This window comes from Daucus carota, chromosome 3, assembly GCF_001625215.2.
Source record: "Daucus carota subsp. sativus chromosome 3, DH1 v3.0, whole genome shotgun sequence".
In the NCBI taxonomy this organism is placed as follows: domain Eukaryota; kingdom Viridiplantae; phylum Streptophyta; class Magnoliopsida; order Apiales; family Apiaceae; genus Daucus; species Daucus carota.
In genome coordinates this window covers 48,063,956-48,084,379 of record NC_030383.2, presented here as the reverse complement: position 1 = coordinate 48,084,379, position 20,424 = coordinate 48,063,956, and the positions used below count along the sequence as shown (strand labels likewise).

At 32.0% G+C, this 20,424-nt stretch overlaps 2 protein-coding genes across 3 annotated transcripts; one reads left to right on the top strand and one right to left on the bottom strand.

The window, feature by feature from the left end:
• Positions 1–535: 535 nt before the first annotated feature.
• LOC108214754 (peptidyl-prolyl cis-trans isomerase CYP38, chloroplastic) lies at positions 536–4,147 on the top strand. The gene is made up of 7 exons (XM_017386922.2): positions 536–960; positions 1,185–1,478; positions 1,562–1,761; positions 2,868–3,103; positions 3,196–3,338; positions 3,453–3,524; positions 3,681–4,147. Exons 1-7 carry the CDS (start codon positions 775–777, stop codon positions 3,906–3,908), a joined length of 1,359 nt encoding a protein of 452 aa, XP_017242411.1. The 5' UTR covers positions 536–774; the 3' UTR covers positions 3,909–4,147.
• Positions 4,148–4,975: 828 nt separating this feature from the next.
• LOC108214753 (uncharacterized) lies at positions 4,976–13,271 on the bottom strand. 2 transcript variants are annotated; one of them, XM_017386921.2, is made up of 20 exons: positions 13,065–13,271; positions 12,776–12,919; positions 12,449–12,486; positions 12,314–12,336; positions 10,171–10,277; positions 10,033–10,084; positions 9,836–9,920; positions 9,382–9,472; positions 8,785–8,823; positions 8,598–8,665; positions 8,406–8,468; positions 8,254–8,309; positions 8,099–8,172; positions 7,869–7,961; positions 7,677–7,778; positions 7,443–7,523; positions 7,246–7,337; positions 7,004–7,019; positions 5,522–5,632; positions 4,976–5,420 (listed from the first exon to the last, which is right to left on the bottom strand). In XM_017386921.2, exons 2-20 carry the CDS (start codon positions 12,899–12,901, stop codon positions 5,310–5,312), a joined length of 1,428 nt encoding a protein of 475 aa, XP_017242410.1. In that variant the 5' UTR covers positions 12,902–12,919; positions 13,065–13,271; the 3' UTR covers positions 4,976–5,309. The 2 variants fall into 2 exon arrangements, with proteins under 2 accessions (XP_017242410.1, XP_063945273.1); XM_064089203.1 differs by lacking the exon at positions 13,065–13,271 and adding an exon at positions 13,005–13,057.
• Positions 13,272–20,424: the final 7,153 nt, after the last annotated feature.

Here is a 20,424-nt window from a genome sequence, read left to right as displayed (position 1 = left end):
AAAAAATATTTTTTAAATATATAAGAAATATACTAAAACATCGTTAGACTTGCATCCGAACAGTTTAAAAGATTTTTCAACGGTATTTAATTGTTTGTGTTTGAAACTCTATATTTTAGGTTGTGTTCATTTAGTTGGAATAGAAAATGAGGGAAGAATGAAATCGAAAATTATATAAAAATTTTATGGAAAAAAAAAAGAGTATATAATAATAATGATTTACTATGAATGAATTTTAGTTTCTTGTGATAAAATTATGAAAAACTATGATATAAAAATGAAATAAATATTCCTTCTGAGATATATAAATTAAAATTTTAATTAAAATAATAGAAATAAAATGATGGGATGAATGTAAAAGTTGTAGACATTTTCTCCGTACATGTTAAAATATAAAATTTATTTTACCACCCTCTGTTTCATTCCCCCAAACCCAACATTTCACTGAACATGAACTTATTATTATTCAATAACAGTTGAATCAGTTGGGTGCACTGATACAGCAGTGGCTTAATTGTGTTACATACCCATAAATTGCACGTATAAATCTATCTATCCATCTTATCCAGAGCGTGAGGTTGACTGCAAATTGTGATCTCCATTCCAACACACCTTCACAACCTTATCTCCTTCCTCCCCTCCATATATATTTTTATTACATCCCATTTATTCACTCTTATTGCTATCTATGTCTATCTACCACTTTCCCTATTTCACATAAACCCTAATGCCACTCTTCTTGCTTTGATTACTTCATTTTTGTATTCCATTCTCATGGCAGCTTTGATATTTGCTCAATCTTCTGCTCCTCTGCGTGTTTCTACTTTGAATTCTCTTATAAATCCCAGAAAATCTACCCAATTTGGGGATCATTCTTTAGCTTTCAAGGCTTCAAATAGGACTAAGAGGCCTCAATGCTCTTCTCAGATTCCACCCCAGCTTCAGCTTCAGAGTAAAGATGTAAGCTTTTTGCTACAACTATGTTTGATTTTGATATATTCATAACCACATTTTGTATAGCTTTATTGGGTTGTTTAGATTAAAGAGTTGATTCAATTTTCTGAGTATGTAATTGATTTGATACTTTAACATAGAATTTGAAATTTGTGCTGCATTTATGTGAATTGTGTTATGTAATGGACTTGTTGATGCATATGGTGATGAGGTGTTTACTTGTTGAGCAGAAAGATAGGTTCTTTCCTCTAAAGGAATGTGCGATTTCTATTGCGTTGACAGTTGGCTTGTTAACTGCGGTGCCTGCATTGGGTTGGCCGAGTTTAGCCAGTGCTAGTAGTAATGCAGCATTTCCAGATTTGGCTGTGTTAATATCTGGGCCGCCGATTAAGGATCCAGGAGCATTATTACGCTATGCTTTGCCTATTGACAATAAAGCTGTCAGAGAAGTCCAGAAGCCCCTTGAAGATATCACTGATAGTTTAAAAATTGCTGGAGTCAAGGCCCTTGATTCAGTTGAAAGGGTAAGAAATACTTCAATTCTTGTATGTCGGTATGCAATTAAATTAAATAATACATGAGGTAAGATTTCTGTCGGGACTTGCAGAATGTTAGGCAGGCCTCTCGGGCTGAAAAACAGGGGAAGAGTTTGATTATATCGGGATTGGCGGAATCAAAGAAAGATCATGGTATTGAATTACTAGGCAAACTAGAAGTTGGAATGGATGAGCTCCAAAAAATTGTGGAGGATAAGAAGCGGGATGCAGTTGCAAGCAAACAGAAGGAGCTACTCCAGTATGTTGGCGGGTAAGCAATATTCTGCAGTCCATGCTAATATACTAAACAGACATCATAATTTCATTTTATGATTAGGATATACATATGTTCTGCCTATTGAATGGTCGTTGTAATCATAGCAGGAGCCACTTTCGAATGCCAAGATCAAACACTATATTGGCGATTAATGTTTAGAGCTTGAAATTTACCTGTTAATTACACTGTTACAGGCTTACAGCCGAAAGGAAATAATTATGAAAATCAATAATAAAAGATAAAAGGGCGATAACTTTTTAACTATCTTATAACTTCTTAACTATACCTTTATGTCAGTTGTGGATATTACAAGTGCTGTGATGCTGACATTATTATCAGGCTACAGAGAAGCTCAAACATACTAAACTATCAAACTAACTTTTTGTTACTTTTCAGAAAGCGCTCTGCTATTATATACTGCACGAGTGCATTACTTCTAGTCAGTAACATATAAGCTGTGTAGAGCGAGTATGTTCCTTGGTTCCTTCTACTTAAATTCATAGATAAGTAATGATGACCCATGTTGAGGTAGAATTGATAGTTCCAATCTGAGAATTGGCAGATGGTGTCGTACAATATAATACTTTTGCTGGGCTTTCTTACATTAAAGACTTTAACAATCCTAAAGATTTATTAATTTTAATGAGGAATGACCTTAGCTATAGAGGTCAACGATCACACTGCCTTGAGAGTACGCAGTACGGTCGTAAGGAGTACTTACCATTCCACGCGACTGTTACTATTATTTTCTTTTGAACATGTTTACCGGGGTTGGCTTTATTAAAGAACGAACTACTGCTCAGTATTTTAGTTTCTTACAAGTGTAGTGTCCCCCTCCATGTGTGTAATTATGCTATTCCCATCTCATTTGGCCCCTATAATGTTTAAAAATTAAGTCATGTCATCTGGCTGCAATGCCTAAAGAAACCATAGACTAAATATATATGAGTTGGGTAGCAGTGAGATGCCTTACCTTTTCTGGACTAGGCTAGTATAGCACTTTAAGTTGAGAAGAACTTCTAAAGTTCATCTCCTATTCTCATTTAAGCCCTTGTCATTGACTGCAGCTGAGATCTTCATGGGGCATTGGATTTCTGCAGTGTTGAAGAGGACATGGTGGATAGCTTTCCATATGAAGTGCCAGAAGAATATAGAAGCTTGCCTCTACTGAAGGGAAGAGCATCTGTGGATATGAAAGTAAAGGTGAAGGACAACCCCAACATAGATGAGTGTGTCTTTCGCATAGTACTTGATGGATATAATGCACCAGTAACTGCCGGAAATTTTGTTGATTTGGTGAAAAGGCATTTTTATGATGGAATGGAGATCCAAAGAGGTACCATACTTTAATTTTGGTTCCAGGAGTATTTAAGTGTAAGTTGGAGTATGATGCACTATCAGCTTATATACTTACATATGATATTGCAGCGGACGGCTTTGTGGTCCAAACAGGAGATCCTCAAGGTCCTGCTGAGGGATTTATTGACCCAAGTACGGAGAAAACTCGGACTATACCTTTGGAGATTATGGTGGAAGGAGAAAAAGCACCATTTTATGAATCAACTTTAGAAGTAAGTTTTTTTAATTTCTCATTATCAGGTCCTGCAGCTCCCAAAAATACTTTCAGTGATGCTTGTCTGAATAAATATAATTTTAGTCTTAACAGATATTTGCACATTTTTCAGGAGCTAGGTCTGTACAAGGCTCAGACAAAACTTCCATTTAATGCATTTGGAACCATGGCCATGGCCAGAGAGGTAAGTTCCTAGTGCCAACTAGGCAAAAAATTATTATTATTATTATTATTTTGTCAGAAGGCAAAAAAATTATTTTGATAACTATATAATATATTTTACTTTAATATTCTGACCAGGTATGTTTTCACTTAATAATAACTTTTAACCTTATTACAGGAGTTCGAAAATAATTCTGGTTCAAGCCAAGTATTTTGGCTATTGAAAGAAAGTGAATTGACACCTAGTAATGCAAATATATTGGATGGCCGATATGCAGTGTTTGGCTATGTGACAGAAAATGAGGATTTCCTGGCTGATCTCAAAGTTGGAGATGTCATACAGTCAATTGAAGTAGTATCTGGGCTTGAAAATCTTGTCAACCCGACCTATAAGATTGCTGGGTAAATTCACAGGGTCTGATAGTATATTCAAGATATTATCAGAGTTTCATTTCAAACGAAACAGATGGTATAATCTGTTAGGTTTTGCTAAACTGAATCCATTCATTGCAAAAGAGTCAGTATTTGTAGAGTTAAAATGATTGATCTGTTCACACAGGGTAACACTGAGATGTAACAAACAAGGCTACTTTAAACTTTTCACTTTTTTGTATTTATATGGATGTCACATACTGTATCCCCTTATATGTCATCTCGAAAAAATTTTGGCTTTTGGTAAAGGTCGATTGAAAGAAATCTTGATTTAAAACACCATTTAAAGTTTGGTGTGTGATGCCAGTTATACACTTTGGATTTTGGAAGTTGCACCGGCATTCAGTAACCCTAATGCTCTTCACGCGCGCACACAAATATGCTGTGGATACAATAAACTTGTTGGGGTAATTCATCATAACCCATTAAGCTATGACTGAAATGAAGCTTTAATTGCATTCTAACTCTGTGGCCCAGGATTTTTGTATTCTACTTTCTGGTGATTCCATTTTCTAGATATCAGGCACCAGAAAGAAAGGATCAAAACGAGTTGCTAAAGCTTTGATTGATTGTCAAGTTGTACAAGTAGCCTGATCTTGGGTAAGTGATTGATCCAAATTCTGGGTCATCCGGGGAACTGGTAATTGGTAATCACTCAATGAGATAGCCAGCAATGCATGTTTCTAAACAGGAACTTATCTCACAGTACCATAATCTTGGGTCCTGGTCTAGCAGGAGAAGTATGATATGACCCATTTCAGGACAGAAACCTTCATATCATTGCCAATCAAGACATTTCCTCATAGCAAAGGTATACTATACGAAAGATAAAGAATAATTGCCACGAGCCATAATTTAACAGACTAAAGTACCCAGATGTATGGAGGAGAAAATGGCATGACTACACAGAACTTCTACCATTACTAATTTTTCCATCTTTCTTTGGCTGTTACTCTTCGGAAGTCGTCAGACTAAAAGGTTATTAATCACCTTTTGTAGTAATTTGCCAAGTAACAAGATTGTGGTGTACCAACACTTAGATACTTAAATTAATCTTCCACATTTTTCAAATAATTTTGGATCAGGTCTTACATGCACCCAGTACATGCCTACCCCGTCCCTGCAGACAGTTTCAGAAAGTAAAAAGCCTTTTAACAGTCTTCAAACATGATACAAATGCATCAAATTGAAGGACCGTAGAAAACTAGAATCCAGCATCTTGATTGAGTACTAATATGAAGAACATTACTCTACATGAAACTAATCAAGATACCGTTTCATGAACAAAATGATCACTATCTAGATTAACCTTTTTACAGGATTCAATTCTACGATGAGATCAAAATCATATATATTACGAAAAGTGTTTCCAACACTAGATATTTGATGCACGCCTTCTTTTCTTTTGGGGTGTTGCGTGTACTTGGGCTTTAATTCCATATGTCTTCAGCTGAAAATTTTCAAAAGCCTCAGAAACTACTCCAACCTGTTTACATAGCAAACAATTCTGTCATTAGAGGGCAAAATTAAGGTAAATGATATGGCATAAATAACTTGTAACATATATACACCAGTTCTTCCACATACCAGCTCTGCCTTTTTGGAGTAAACCCTCACAATCATATCCTGGTAAGACGTAGGCAGCAAGTGGCTGATTTTATCATCAGATATAGGGAATTTTTCATCACTGTCATAATCCTGAAATAGTTTAGAGTTTAGACAACTGTAAGAAGCTGCATAACTGCAATTTGCAAAAATAATAAAGGAGTGGGTCTTATTTGCAGGATTTAAATATTCAGTGTGTATATGTTGCGACAATATATACTTTTAATTTTCAGAAGCCTTTTGTGACATGTACAGAGGTTAATTAAGTTTAACGAGATTCTAGACAATATATGTAAAGAAAAATTAATATAGGGAAGGGTAATTACGAGACTATTTCTCTGGAGAACTATTATGTCTATAATTTTTCTCCAAATGCATAAAATATTCCCATAATTATGTTTTATTTTGATGAAAAATATGATGATTTATACAAAAATAAGGAGATTTAAGCTAAAAGACTAATAATAGGGGGACAAGTATATATATTGTTCTTTTAGTCTGTAGGTCATTGCTCAAAGAACACCCTGAAAAAGAAAGAACACTTTAGAATCGAATATAGAATCTCATCTAAAACTTGAACTAAATTCTAATTTTAAGCTAATTAACCTTTATTATGAAAAATAATAATATATAACATGTTCAACAATAAGTATGATTAGAAATAACATGATTCCATGTAAAATTAATCGTGCAAAAAATACATATATAATTCTATTCTGGATTCTATAATATTTCATATTAATAATTTGGATAAGCATGAATGTTAGATTTCGAATATTAAGTTTAATTGGTGTTTCACTATGAAATTATAATCTTAACAAATCACTTTTATGAAAAATGAAGTGTAATGATAGTGACATAGTGTTATGAGTTGTTCTTTTTTAAGGTGTTCATTGGGGAGTGCAAATTCATAATTAATCATCTTAATACCAGAAATCGAGAACTTTCATTTGGCCAAAGAGCTGGGCTGTACTTTGACTTTCAGCGTCAATCCAAATAACAGATCACGCCAAAGTTACCAAACTGTCAGGTGTGTTAAAAACCTTGTCAACCAAACCCGCCTCTAACCTATTTCTTACACCCTTATAAACATTGTCTTTATAATGCATTTTGTGCTGTACCAAGTTTATGTTAAGCATGCCCCGCTTTATATATAAATTGCAGCCACAAAATATTAGTTAACTGCTTATTCTGCTTATATGGATAAAGATAGGGAGTTTCTATAAGGTATAGAGTGTACATATACATGTAGAGGCACTGTTTATACAAATGGCATCTCTAAATTGTAATGCTAACATGCTATGATCTTTCACAAAATTGTGATTTTAAATGTCTCATCAACAGGGCAATGGGGGTTCAGTAAATAACGCTTCTACCATGAGACCAGATAATGAAATCCTAATAATTGCAAGCATCGGCCTATAGAACTGTAGAAAATTTGAAATTCAGGTTATTTATCCATACCTTAAAAAAGTTGACGCTTGAAGAGATCATACATGCAAAACAACAGAAATAATAAGTCACTCATATATAACAGGAAGCTCCTAGCTAATAACAAAATAAAACAGGCACAAATGGAAATAACAAGAATGAAAAAAGATGATGACCACCCTCCACCAACAACGATAACAATTGAAAGGGGCAAAGACTATACAGAAATTCCAAATGGATCAATGCTTCTTATTATATTTACAGTATATAAGTACCATGCAAGTGGATTGTTACTTCCACGACTCAAATCAATTCTGATGTTGCTGACAGCAACATCCTCTTCTCTAAGTGTTTTCCCTCCATTTTTCTGTTCAAAAAAAATTATGTGATCCCGGTCATAAAAATCATCATAAGAAACAAAACATGCATAAGTAAACACTTAAAAAGTATTTAGCAGATCGCCTGAATGTACCTGTGAGCAGACAATATCTTGTGCAGTGACATCTTTAAAATTTTCCAAATTATCCTTGGGAACAGAATACTCATTACAGAACTGCATTGGGAAATATACAACAAGAATAGTTTCAAACCCTTAAGCATGTTGAAAACCCATACAACAAAGAGTTGTAATGCCTGTTTCAAACTGGAAAAGAGACCCATAAATAAGTAAGCTCCATAAAATTATCTCCAGAGAAAATTTCACTACCTGGTATAGATCTCTTCTGCGAATACGAAGGATCAAGTCCTTTGATTCCTTTAGTTCCTGAACTGGAGCTGTCTCGATGGTTTTAATTATCGTGTCATCCAGCTGTATCTCAGCAAAGATGATACAAGATAAGCTTTAGGTGTAATAAGACAGTAACAGCAAAGTATGAGCATTATTATCAAAAGACTTTACCTTCCAATATTGAGAAGGATCCTGAATATGAGATGCAATTTCAAGATAATCATTTGCTTGCACGAGAGCATCAGCGATCATTAGCTCAACTGCCTGAAAATGATTGACCCTTTCAAATATATAATTTTCTTTTGTAACACGAAAGGTCGAACATCTAGTAATCATTACTCTGAGGTGTTAGTGTGTTACACAATGTAGAGAATTATATAGAATGATTAATAAAATGATACCTTCACTTTTGAATGAGTGTACACTGTCCGGTACAGATCAGCACGAGTTGCAAATAACTTGTGAACAGTAAGATCTGACAATATAGGTAAGATAAAAGACACGTCTAGATGACTACATACAAGTATGATGAGTAAATAAATAGAATACTACTAACAATCCTTAGCACGATAACAAATCTCATCATCCATCACTCTCATCGTCTCCATTAACCTGAAAGTGTTGAAAGTAGTCCAGGTTTACTTTTTATTTGATAATGCATGTGTAAGGCTTAAAATCTGCTATAACGAATAAGAGCATGAACAAAACCTTTGAAACTGAAAGTTGCATCCGAGACCACAAGCTCGGCAATCGCGAACGATATAGTCAAATCTGCAAGTCAAAAGGCACGAGCTATTATCGCAGCAATGTATATGAATAGAACTACTGAACTCAGGAAGACAAGGAAGAAGATAAAATATTTTGTAATTTTAAAACAATATAATGAATATTATCACTTACTTGTCAACATCAATTCCAGTTCGACCATTGGCGACAATATCATACAAGAACTGTTTTTCCCTTGCACTCTGCAGATAAATGGGATCTAATAAATAAAAGATTTTGTTTTGACATAGATATTTCAAGTTTCATGAATGAAAAATCAAAGAGTTCTGACTAAGATAAACATATAAACATAATAGCCTACATTTTTCGAAGCAAAATCAGAACCAGCAAGGATCATTTCCTGCAAAGGATATTAGCAAATTCAACTTATGAATTAGCATATACTCAAATATACTTTACTAAGCATTGCCACTTGCAAAATTAACTTCATAGATCTAAAGACTTTAGGGAAGTATTAGGCAAGGTACAACACAGAAGAATGTATGCATGCATAGATGAGCTTATAAACAGAAACAATAGACACACATATGACTTGTTAAGGAAAAGGATCACAAAACAATGCTAAAGTAGCCACAGTCCATACAGTATCGACACCTTAAGGTTGCCCATGCATTATGTACATCTACACAGAATTATGAAATTGCTAATGAAACATTCTTGTAAACCCAGAAAGGAACAATCCTCCAGAAATTGCATGCAGCATAAAAAGAATCTGAAAGGTCAATAACAGGATAAACAATTTCATATTTAGATGAACAGATGGTAATTGCAATAAAAATCTGAATTCTTACGATGGTGAAGTTCAAACACTAAATTAGACGAGGCACTTTAAAATTGTAACAGTAAATGGAATACTAACTAGGAACTTATGGTTCTAAGCCCAAAAGTATTTCCTTACCTTGACTCTTTTAACAGTGTCAGATTCAATTTCAATATTATGCTCATCCACTATGTAGTCAACCATCTCAACTGACATTTGCTCATGAGACCTGGAATAAAATTACTTAATATTTTTATGGAACAGGAAATGCATATAAAACAGAAGAGAGGTTAATGATAAAGACAAAAACTAATCAACAAGCTAAATTGTTTTTTTAAAAGTGAATTAATATTTTGAAGAACAAATACAACTTATGGAATTTGCTACTTGCTAGTCCAATAACATACAAACATAAACAATTTTCCATCATGCCACACGTCACTAACATTCGGTCACGGAAGGTTGGCCAAATTCAGTCTGGTTTATAGTCCCAGATAATTTTCAATGGTGCTGCTGGTTGCAGTTACTGGTTGTTAAATAAACTTATATTTGACAAGGTACAAATAAAGGCAATTTGTGATTCAATCATTACCATTTGGAGCCCCTGATAACACGAGGAAGAAACTCACGTTCAAACAAGTGACTAAAAGGTCCATGGCCTATGTCGTGCAGAAGTCCTACAATATAAAGAAATGGTACAAGGACATCATCAATGTGGAAAAGGAGAATAATGATATAATAATAACAAAGTCGTATATGTCTGTATCATATCTTTCTATATGCAGTTACCTGCCAGTTTCACGGTTTGTACATCGAAGTTATCTATGTCAAGTTCCGAGCCCTGTAAGAATGCTGGAAGCATCAATAAAAGATCACTGATGCTTAAAACTGAGTGATTACACATAGAACTGATTCTAAGTTACTAACTTGGTGAGCCTTTAGTTTGTGAACAGCTTCACCAGCAAGCCAATAAACGCCAAGAGAATGTTCAAATCTAGAATGCACAGCCCCTGGATAAACCATGTGTGTGGTACCTAATCAACCAGGAATAATTGTTTCAATACAAGCTTCGGGCAAAGGAATTAACTCACGACAGAAATTGCTGATTAAATTGCAACAGTTAAATGCATAATTAGACATTGGTTGTAGTTGTTGCTAAACTGAACTTGATCAGATGTGAAAATTGACTAATTAGCATGTCGCCGGAAGAAACACAGGTGAAATACAAATTTCTATAGCTAAATGCTTGAAGGAAGGCTGATATTTGGTCAGGGTGCCAATTAGAAATATGCATATACACTGTGCGTTATTTTTCCAATGAGGGTATCACTGACGCACAAGTAATTTAAATCTTTTTGTATATAATAAAAGAAGGCGGAAAAAGAGAACAATAATTTTACATATATATAGAAGAATTGCCATTGGCTCAACATCAAACAAATTTAAAATTCATATAAAGCACCATCTAATCAACAAGAGGCATTGAATATGCCGCTAAAACAAGAAATAAAATGCTGTAGTTCATCACCCAATGCAAAACAAATAATGCTCTTTGCTTTTTTTTTTTAAACAATGCACACACACACACATATACACTGAAGGAAGATACTTGACAAGGCAATACCAATAATTTAAAGACGAACATAAATTTTATTAAGTTGAAATAAAATTTGCACGTAGTCCTGAATATGTTGCGGTCCCATTAGACTCTGAAAGCCAAATATCTTTTTAAATGCCTTAAGGGCCAAACCCTAGGATTCAAGAACGGAAAAAAAAAAGCTACACTCGCAAGTAATCACAAAATATCAAACACTTGTAACTTGGAAACAGTGATATAGTTCTACAGAACTTAAATTAAATGTTAATAAAATATAAAGCTGATATGATAACTAAAGAAGAACTATAAAATTCCTCAAAGGGAGATTTAAGGCAGTCTGAAGAGAATACAGCACAAGGTAGGTATTGTTTCTTATAAATGTATAGAAAGCTAGACATGGACTCGTGAAGTTTCACAATTTGATTTTCAAGTTTACTGAATACAGCAGAAGGTAGAGATTATTTGAAGAGTCATCAGTTACAAAGAAAAATGCAGCAAAATTGTCTCAAAAATGGGAGAAATTTTTATCACATCTACTAGTACAACTCCAATTGCAGGTTGATTTACTCATAAACATTCTACTGTACTAGCACCAAGAGTCCAAGACTTGTCTAGATTGTTTATTTAAAGAGTGGGAGAAGTTTTTATCACATCTACTAGTACAATTCCAATTGCAGGTTGATTTACTCATAAACATTCTATTGTACTAGCACCAAGGGTCCAAGACTTGTCTAGATTGTTTATTTAAAGACTAAAAACACAAACCTCTATATAAGTGTAGATAGTTTTTTATTTCCTCCCAACTCCTTACACAGGTTTTCACTTGATAGTTGATATATCACTTCAGTTCATATTCAACTAATGTTGAATTCAATATTTGAATGATATAGTTGTTGAACCTCGATACAAGTTTCATCTTGTTTCCAGTTACATTATATTCTTATCACCACTGAAACAACTTTTAAGATAAGGAAGTAAGAAGAAGGCCAATCAAGTAAAGAACACAACAGTACATTTTCTTCAACATTTGTAGCGCCAAACATGATCCATTGACCTTATAGAAAGAAAACAGTCTATTTCTGATCGTAGGAACTACAAAATATATACTCATAATCCATGTTCATAAGAGGGACTTCAGAACCATTGGTACATGGTAATTTAGTGTTAACTATCTGTTGGCTACAACTCTCTAAACTTGATGCCAACTCATCCGAGTAATATATAAAAACCACCCCAATTGTTGAAACTTAAGAGAAGAGAAATTGGAAACTACAAGGATAGCAGCTCTCATCGGTAACAAAGTAAAAGATGTACCAAAACAACATTATCAAAAGATGTACCAAAAACGATATGATAACATATGTAAGCAAAAGAAAAGACCAAAACTGTATTCAATAAAAGCTAAGACACCACCATACAACATTCTCAATCCAAAAGGCAAACAAAACACTGCAAGAAACTTGTAAAACTTACCAAGTTGCTTAAGGTCACGAAGCCTGCAGTGGAACCAAACATGACATACAAATCCATTAACTTATAAACAGGAATAAGCAGCATTACAGAACTAAATTGCTAACAGAAATAGGAGGTTTAAAGAGAACAACTTGCCTTTGGAACTGCTCAGTATCAATAAACTTCAGAAACAGCTGCAACAAAAGCATTTATCATCTTAGACTACTATAAAAATGTGGGATACACACACTTTGAACAACCTCCTAGTGAACAACATAAAAAAGTACCCTTTTATTTAAATAGGAAATAATTAAAGAAAACAAGAACAGAACTCAAATACTTCCAAATTTAAGCTGCCACATTATGTTAAGGAAACACAAGGCTAAACAAGATTTCATCTACCCACAAAAGAAGCTCATATCAATGCGAAACAATCCTGAAAAAACAAAATTGACAAAATCTTAAAAGAAGACAAAAACATACAGGGTCAACATAAATATTGCCATGAACATTGTCATAGAGGTGCTTTGAGAATCTCAGATCTTGTGACGACCGACCCATGTAATTATAATTATCAAACATTTGATAATCTTTGCAGTAAGCTCCCATTGTTGTGAAAAACCTAGCCTGTACAGAATGTGTGTGTATCAGCACTCAGAAAAGATATAATACATACAAACACACATGTATATGCATAACCCATGTACTAAACTGGGGTAACTACAGCCTATGTAAGATAAACACAGAGGAGAGTGTAGAATGTTGAATGTACCGTGTATGTGTAACGAAGCTGCGGAGTTTGCTGATGCGGCCGAGCCCCGAAGTATTTTAATATACTTGTGCACTTAATGTTTTATGAATTTTCTCTTATTTTATGATTTATTAGTTTATATTTATGCAGTACCGGGAATACGGATTTCTTGTTCAGAATTTGGCCGGCCGACCAGCCCTTTCTTTTCCCTAAAAAGTACTACTGATATTAACTTATTAAATTTTAAAAAGGAAAGTTTTCTTTCCACGATAAAAAAAATACAGTTTATTCTTGAATTTATACTTTAGTATGTATTCCTTCCGTCCCTTTTTAGTTGTCATATTTTTTTATTGGTCAAATTGACCAACTTTTGACCAAAAATTATAAATCACTCTTTCGTTATTTTAAAAACTGGAAATTACATCTTGAAATAGATTAAAAATTATTTCTGGTGACATGTTCTTTTTATTTTTTCAATTGATAAAATAAAAATAAATTTCAGCCAAATTTTGATCAATTTGTCCGGTACAAAACCAAATATGACAACTAACATGGGACGGAGGGAATACTATAATCCGACAATGTAACATCACATTAACGCCAAATAAAATGTCTTTATTATGGGTTTTGATTTCGACAAACCAGACACAAAAATTTTGTGTCGGGCGAGAGTTACACGAAATATTTGTATATAATATTTATTTTTTATATATAATATATTAAATATATTATTATATGTATATGTTTATAAGCTTTCATTCAAATAGCGTCAATAATCAAGTGAGTCACCAAAATGGACTCAATATATCAAATTGGTCACTGAACTCAAAACCGTCTCAAATTGGTCACTTAAGTCAGTTACATTACATGTATCTTTAAATATGAGTTCAAGGAGTAAAAGTATTATTTACATAAAGTTATACATTATTCTTGAATGTTATCACAACTTAGCACAAGGTTATGATTTCTAGTATTTATGATAATATATTTAGATTTTATCAAGTTTCTTTGTTATTTATTTTTTGTTATATAGTTAATTCCTTTGTTTTAATTAAAAATAAATAATAGATAAACTTGACAAAATCCAAATATATTATGATAAACACTTAAAGTTCATAACATTGTACTTACTTGTGGTAACATTCAAGAATAATGCGTAAACTTCGGTAAATAATATTTTTACTCCTTAAACTGATATTTAAAGATACGTGTGATCGACTTAAATGACCAATTTGAAACGGTTTTGAGTTTAGTGACCAACTTGATATATCGAGGTCACTCTGGTGACTCACCTGATTATCAACCCCGTTAGAAATATACGTCAAATATATGTTCATCTCCATAATTTTAGTAACTTGTTATTCATGACACAATATTAGCAAAGACGGATTTTAACTTATAATTTTCAATTTTTTGCCACTGATTTTAAAAAATAATAATTAACCTTTTATAATTACTGAACAGGATTCTAGGAAAGTAGTAACTTTTCCTTTAGATGTTTTCTTTTTTTTGAAAAACTCCAAAAAATATATAAGTATAATTTATTTTCAACAAACTAAAACATGTACTTGCTATTTTATAAATAATCATAAAATGCTTTTGTTAAAAGTTGAAGGAGTTAATTTAATAATAAAAATTCATATGACATCTAAAAAATATTGGGTCATAAAAAAAAAAAAAAACCATCGACCTTTGTAAAAAGGAGCCAAAGCAATGTCTTAAAAATAATATATTTATATGTATAATTTTACCACAATCACTTTAAATATCGACCACAAATATAGGGGCCGTTTGGGTGAGTTTAAAATAAGTGCTTATTGCTTAAAATAAATAAGTGGAATAGAAGTTAGAAACAAGATAAGACTTATAAGTAATTAAAGTGTTTGGGAAATAAGTAGAAGCCCTGAAACAGAAGCTAGCATTCCTAACTTTTTTTAAGTGCTTCTTGACTTCTTACACAAACGGTGCGAAATAAATTCTTCTAACTTATAAGTCGAGAAGTCAGACTTATAAGGGGGGTCAAACACCCCCATAGTCTCAACTTTCATTACTTAATCAACACAACATTCACAATAAAAAAAAAAAAAGAACACGAATCCCGTGAATCCCGTCTCACCGAAAAGAGCAAACAATCTAAACTTGCAAACTAAAAGTTCAAATAAAATTTAAATTAAATCACAATAAAAAAAAATACTCGATCCATTCTCAAACCCACTGAACTCCGTCATAATCAAAAAAAAAAAAAGAAAACGGCAAACTTGTGAACTAATACGAACTAAACAAATCAAATGGGAAGAAGTCCTTACCAATTTTGGGGAGATTATCGAGGAAGGGTTAAAAATAAAATTTCATGAACTAATACGAACTAAACTAATCAAATGGTGTATTCGATTGAGATTTTAAAAAATTTATTTTTCATTCATGAAATTTGAGACTATTTAATTAAGATTGTTGAAATTCGACACTATTTAATAAAGATCGTTTAAAATAGTCTTGTGATATTCAATTGAGATTTTAAATTATGCTACAAAACCTAGTCATATTCATCAGGATTTAAAATTATGTTTAAAAATCCGATGGTATTCAATTGGGATTGTTTAAAATCCATAAAAATATGATGGTATTCAAATACTGGTGGATTTTTTTGGATTCAATGAAATGATAGATTTTGTCGGATTGTTCAGTATATTTAAAGTATTTTGAAATCTCATCAAAATTCATGAGATTTTGAAGCATTGGACTTAAATAAATACCAGAGAATCTAGATCAACTGTATGACATTTTATCAAGTATTCGCACAAAATCAAAATAACATACAATTTATTAAAATCTACAAACTAAAAATGAGCTTACTGCTAAAAAAACCCATTAATTTTTTCACTGTTTTTCAAATTAACCAATAACGTTTTTTACTAACAAATTTAACCAACAATCTTTTTAAAATTAAGTAAATTTTAACCATGGTTAATTTAAAATCTCACATGGCCGATGTTTTCCACATCACTACTCCACCTACCTGCCATATGTAAATTTAAAAAAATAACAATAAATTCAATAATTCATTAAAATCAAAATATCAAAAGAACATCTAAAACCTCTGTTGACCTCTCATTCTCCCGCTACTCTCTTATTCTAGTGTTGAAACTTACCCAACGACCACCTTGTTGCACTCATTTTAATCGTTGCTCTTCATTGAGACGGTAAGTTCATCTTCGATTCTTACTTTTATCTGATTTATGTACTCATCTTGTAATTGGGGTTTCCGAATTCGATTAATGTTCTTTTGATTTAGATTAATTTGAGTTTGTATTATATGGTTGTAGATATCAAGTATGGAAGAGGATTGCAAGTATTTAATGTTCAATTTAAGGCAATATACGATCATTATTCAAGTAGACCCAGATAAATGTTATATGCTAGATTTGGTGATCGACTTCAGAGACGAAATCTGGCAGGCCAAGGGTGGATAAGCTTACAACATCAGTTGTTCTCAAGAAAAAACAAGCAAGAAAGTTTACAAACATGGGAGCTGGCTTATACATTGATCCAAGGACTGGAAAAACCTAATTGAATGTAAGTTTGTATGCCTTGTTTTCTTGTCTGCAATCTGCCTTTATTTGTGCTTATGTGTCTTGCATAGTTTTTAGACATATAATGTATTCTTTCACATGTTATTCTAAAAGGGCTATTAGACATATATTTTCACATATAGTGCACTCACACAATCAGGGTCGGCTCAACTAAATACAAGCCCTAAGCAAAATTTTAGTGGAGGCCTTTTTCTATATATATTTATTTATTTATTTATTTATTTATTTATTTCTATTTTGTTTAATATATAAATTCTTATATTATTTATAATAAATTTTTATGTAGTACTTATTTTTTATATTTGAAACATTTTATATTTTAGATTCTTATAAAATTATTATACATAAAAATTATTTATGAGAACATAACAATAATTATATTTACAATTTATACATCATTTTATATATTGTTTTTTATTTTTTAATGTTAATTTTTAAACTAATTAAATTTTCAAAATGTACTAAAACGCAAAAGATAGAAATTACATAATTTATAATAACGTAAAACTTATGAAAAATAAAAATATATATTATTTGTTTAAATATCATGTTTATTTCATTTATTAAGTACTTATAAATATCACCAAAAAATTTAACATCATTTACTTTATCTAATTCTCATTTTCTTAAGTTAAACTATTTATATTTATTAATATTTTATTATTATATATTTTCTTTTTAAAATACAATAATCCATATTTGTTTTAAATATTTTTTCATAAATACAAATCAAAGTTTAACTATTATCGCCTAAATATATATATATATATATATAGCTATAAAAAAATTTGGGGCCCGTTTGAGGCCCTAAACCACTGCTTAGTTGGCTTTACTATTGAACCAGCCCTGCACACAATCTGCACAAAATGAAGTAGCTAGTAACCTTTAGCTCATATAATGCACACAATCTGCACACAATGAAGTAGAACCAGCCCTGCACACAATCTGCACACAATGAAGTAGCTAGTAACCTTTAGCTCATATAATGCACACAATCTGCACACAATGAAATAGCTAGTAACCTTTAGCTCATATAATGGAGAAAGTGATTCAGATACTACATATTTAGCTTATATAATACACTCACACAATGAAGTAGCTAGTTACCTTAATTAACCTCTAACCTATATATGTACCTGCAAATCTTTCACAGATCTTTCAATTTGCCAAACAGAATGAGAAACTTGTATATCTTTCAAAAATCTTTTAAGTTTTTAACAGAATGAGAAACTGGTTGTTATCCTAACTGGTGCATTATTGCTGTCTGTTGCTATCTTAATGCACTGGAATGCACTGAAGAACAATCTGATCCTCTCATCTGATTGAGATTTTAAAGAATTTATTTTTCATACTATTTAATTGAGATTATTGAAATTCGACGCTATTTAATTAAGATTGTTTAAAATCTATTAAAATCTTGTGGTATTTAATTGGGATTTTAAATTATGCTACAAAATCTAGTCGTATTCATCAGGATTTAAAATTATGTTTAAAAAATCAATCCGATGGTATTCAATTGAGATTGTTTAAAATCCATTAAAATATGTAGCCACAGTAGCAGCGCTTCGGATGATTTTAGGTACGGCGTATTCCCTGTATTCAAATATGGATGGATTTTTTTGTATTTCATGAAATGATAAATTTTGTTGGATTGTTCGGTATATTTAAAGTATTTTGAAATCTCATCAAAATCCATGAGGTTTTGAAGTATTGGACTTAAATACTAGAGAATCTAGATCAACTATATGATATTTTATCAAGAATTCGCACAAAATCAAAATCACATACAATTTATTAAAATCCATAAACTAAAAATGAGCTTACTGTCAAAAAACCCATTGATTGTTTCACTATTTTGCTAATTAACCAATAACGTTTTTTACTAACAAGTTTAACCAACAATCTTTTCAATATTAAGTAAATCTTGACCATGGTCAATTTAAAATCTCACATGGCTGATGTTTGCCACATCACAACTCCACCTACTTGCCACATGTTAATTATAAAAAAATAACAATAAAATCAATAATTCATTAAAATCAAAATATCAAAAGAACATCTAAAACCTCTGTTGACCTCTCATTCTCCCGCTACTCTCTTATTCTAGTGTCGAAACCTACCCAACGACCACCTTGCTGCACTCATTTTAATCGTTGCTCTTCGATTGATACGGTAAGTACATCTTCGATTCTTACTTTTATCTGATTTATATACCCATCTTGTAATTGGGATTTCCGAATTCGATTAGTGTTCTTTTAATTTGGATTAATTTGAGTTTGTATTATATGGTTGTAGATATCAAGTATGGAAGAGGATTGCAAGTGTTTAAGGTTCAATTTGAGGCAATATACGGTCATTATTCAAGTAGACCAAGATAAATGTTATATGCTAGATTTGGTGATCGACTCCAAAAAAGAAACCTGGCAGGTCAAGGGTGGATAAACTTACAACATATGTTGCTCTCAAGAAAAAACAATCAAGAAAGTTTACAAACATGGGAGCTGGCTTGTACATTGATCCATGGACTGGAAAAACCTATTTGAATGTAAGTTAGTATTCCTTGTTTTTTTGTCTACAATCTGCCTTTATTTATGTTTATGTGTCTTGCATAGTTTTTAGACATATAATGTATTCTCTCACATGTTATTCTAACGGGGCTATTTGATACCAAGTGAAGAAATTAATCGAAGAATCTTAAGCTCAAACTTCAAATCCGGCCATTGTTATTTCATCGGAAGATGGTCCTTCAACTTCACAACCCAATTAATAGAATGTTTGATTTGTTGATTATCACCGGAAACATCACATTTTTATCTTTTTATCTCAATGTAAAAATTTGTCCTAATGATAAGTTTTTGGTTCAAATCTGAATGATTTGAAAGGATTTGTGGATTTTATGTTCGAATGATTGAAAGGAATTTATGAATTTTGTCTTATTAATTTTATTTTATGAATTTATAGCATGTAATAGAGTTTGTTGTACTGTAATTATGCTCGTACTTAGTTACTTTAAATGAAAAAATTGAATAGAATTTTTTTTGACAATATCAAGTCATTTGTTGGTTATTTTGACAAATTAACTAGTCTAATTAATCGTCCGTGCCACGTGGACTATCTTGATTTGCCACATCGATTGTCATTAATCATGATTAGTCCATTAACCGTCTTTTTTTTTTTGCATGATTTTAAAAAAATTGTTGGTTAAACTTGTTAGTACATAACGTTGTTGGTTGAATAGCAAAAAGTGAAAAGGTTAATGAGTTTTTCGACAGTAAGCTCAACTAAAAATAATGAATAAAATCTTAGTTGAATACACCTCCGGATAAACCAAAAGGATTTGGGTTTTCCTTCACAAAATTAGTGAAAACCCGTTAACTAGATTGATAAACGAGAAGCAAGCCGCGGCCGTGAGTTTAAAGAGAAGAAAACCCTAACGTTTTTTATATGCTAGATGACTCAAAATCACAAACTTGATTTTTATTAAATAATCATAATATGTTTGAATTTATTTTAAAAATAAATACAGAAGTATGGATTTGATATATTTTTACCTTTTATACAAGTATCCTATTGAAATTGGAAAAACAGCCCCAAATCTTGATAAGTCCGGGAAGATTGTCCAGAATAACAGAGTTGGAAAAAGTAATCCCAAATACCAGTTATTACGTCTGATAATCTAGCGTCTTTAATTTTGGAAGAAAACGCTAGATTGTGTAGCGTTTTGTTGATTTTAACCCAACAAAGCGCTGGGTTTTGTTGATTTCTGTTAGTTAAACCATAACAGAACGCCA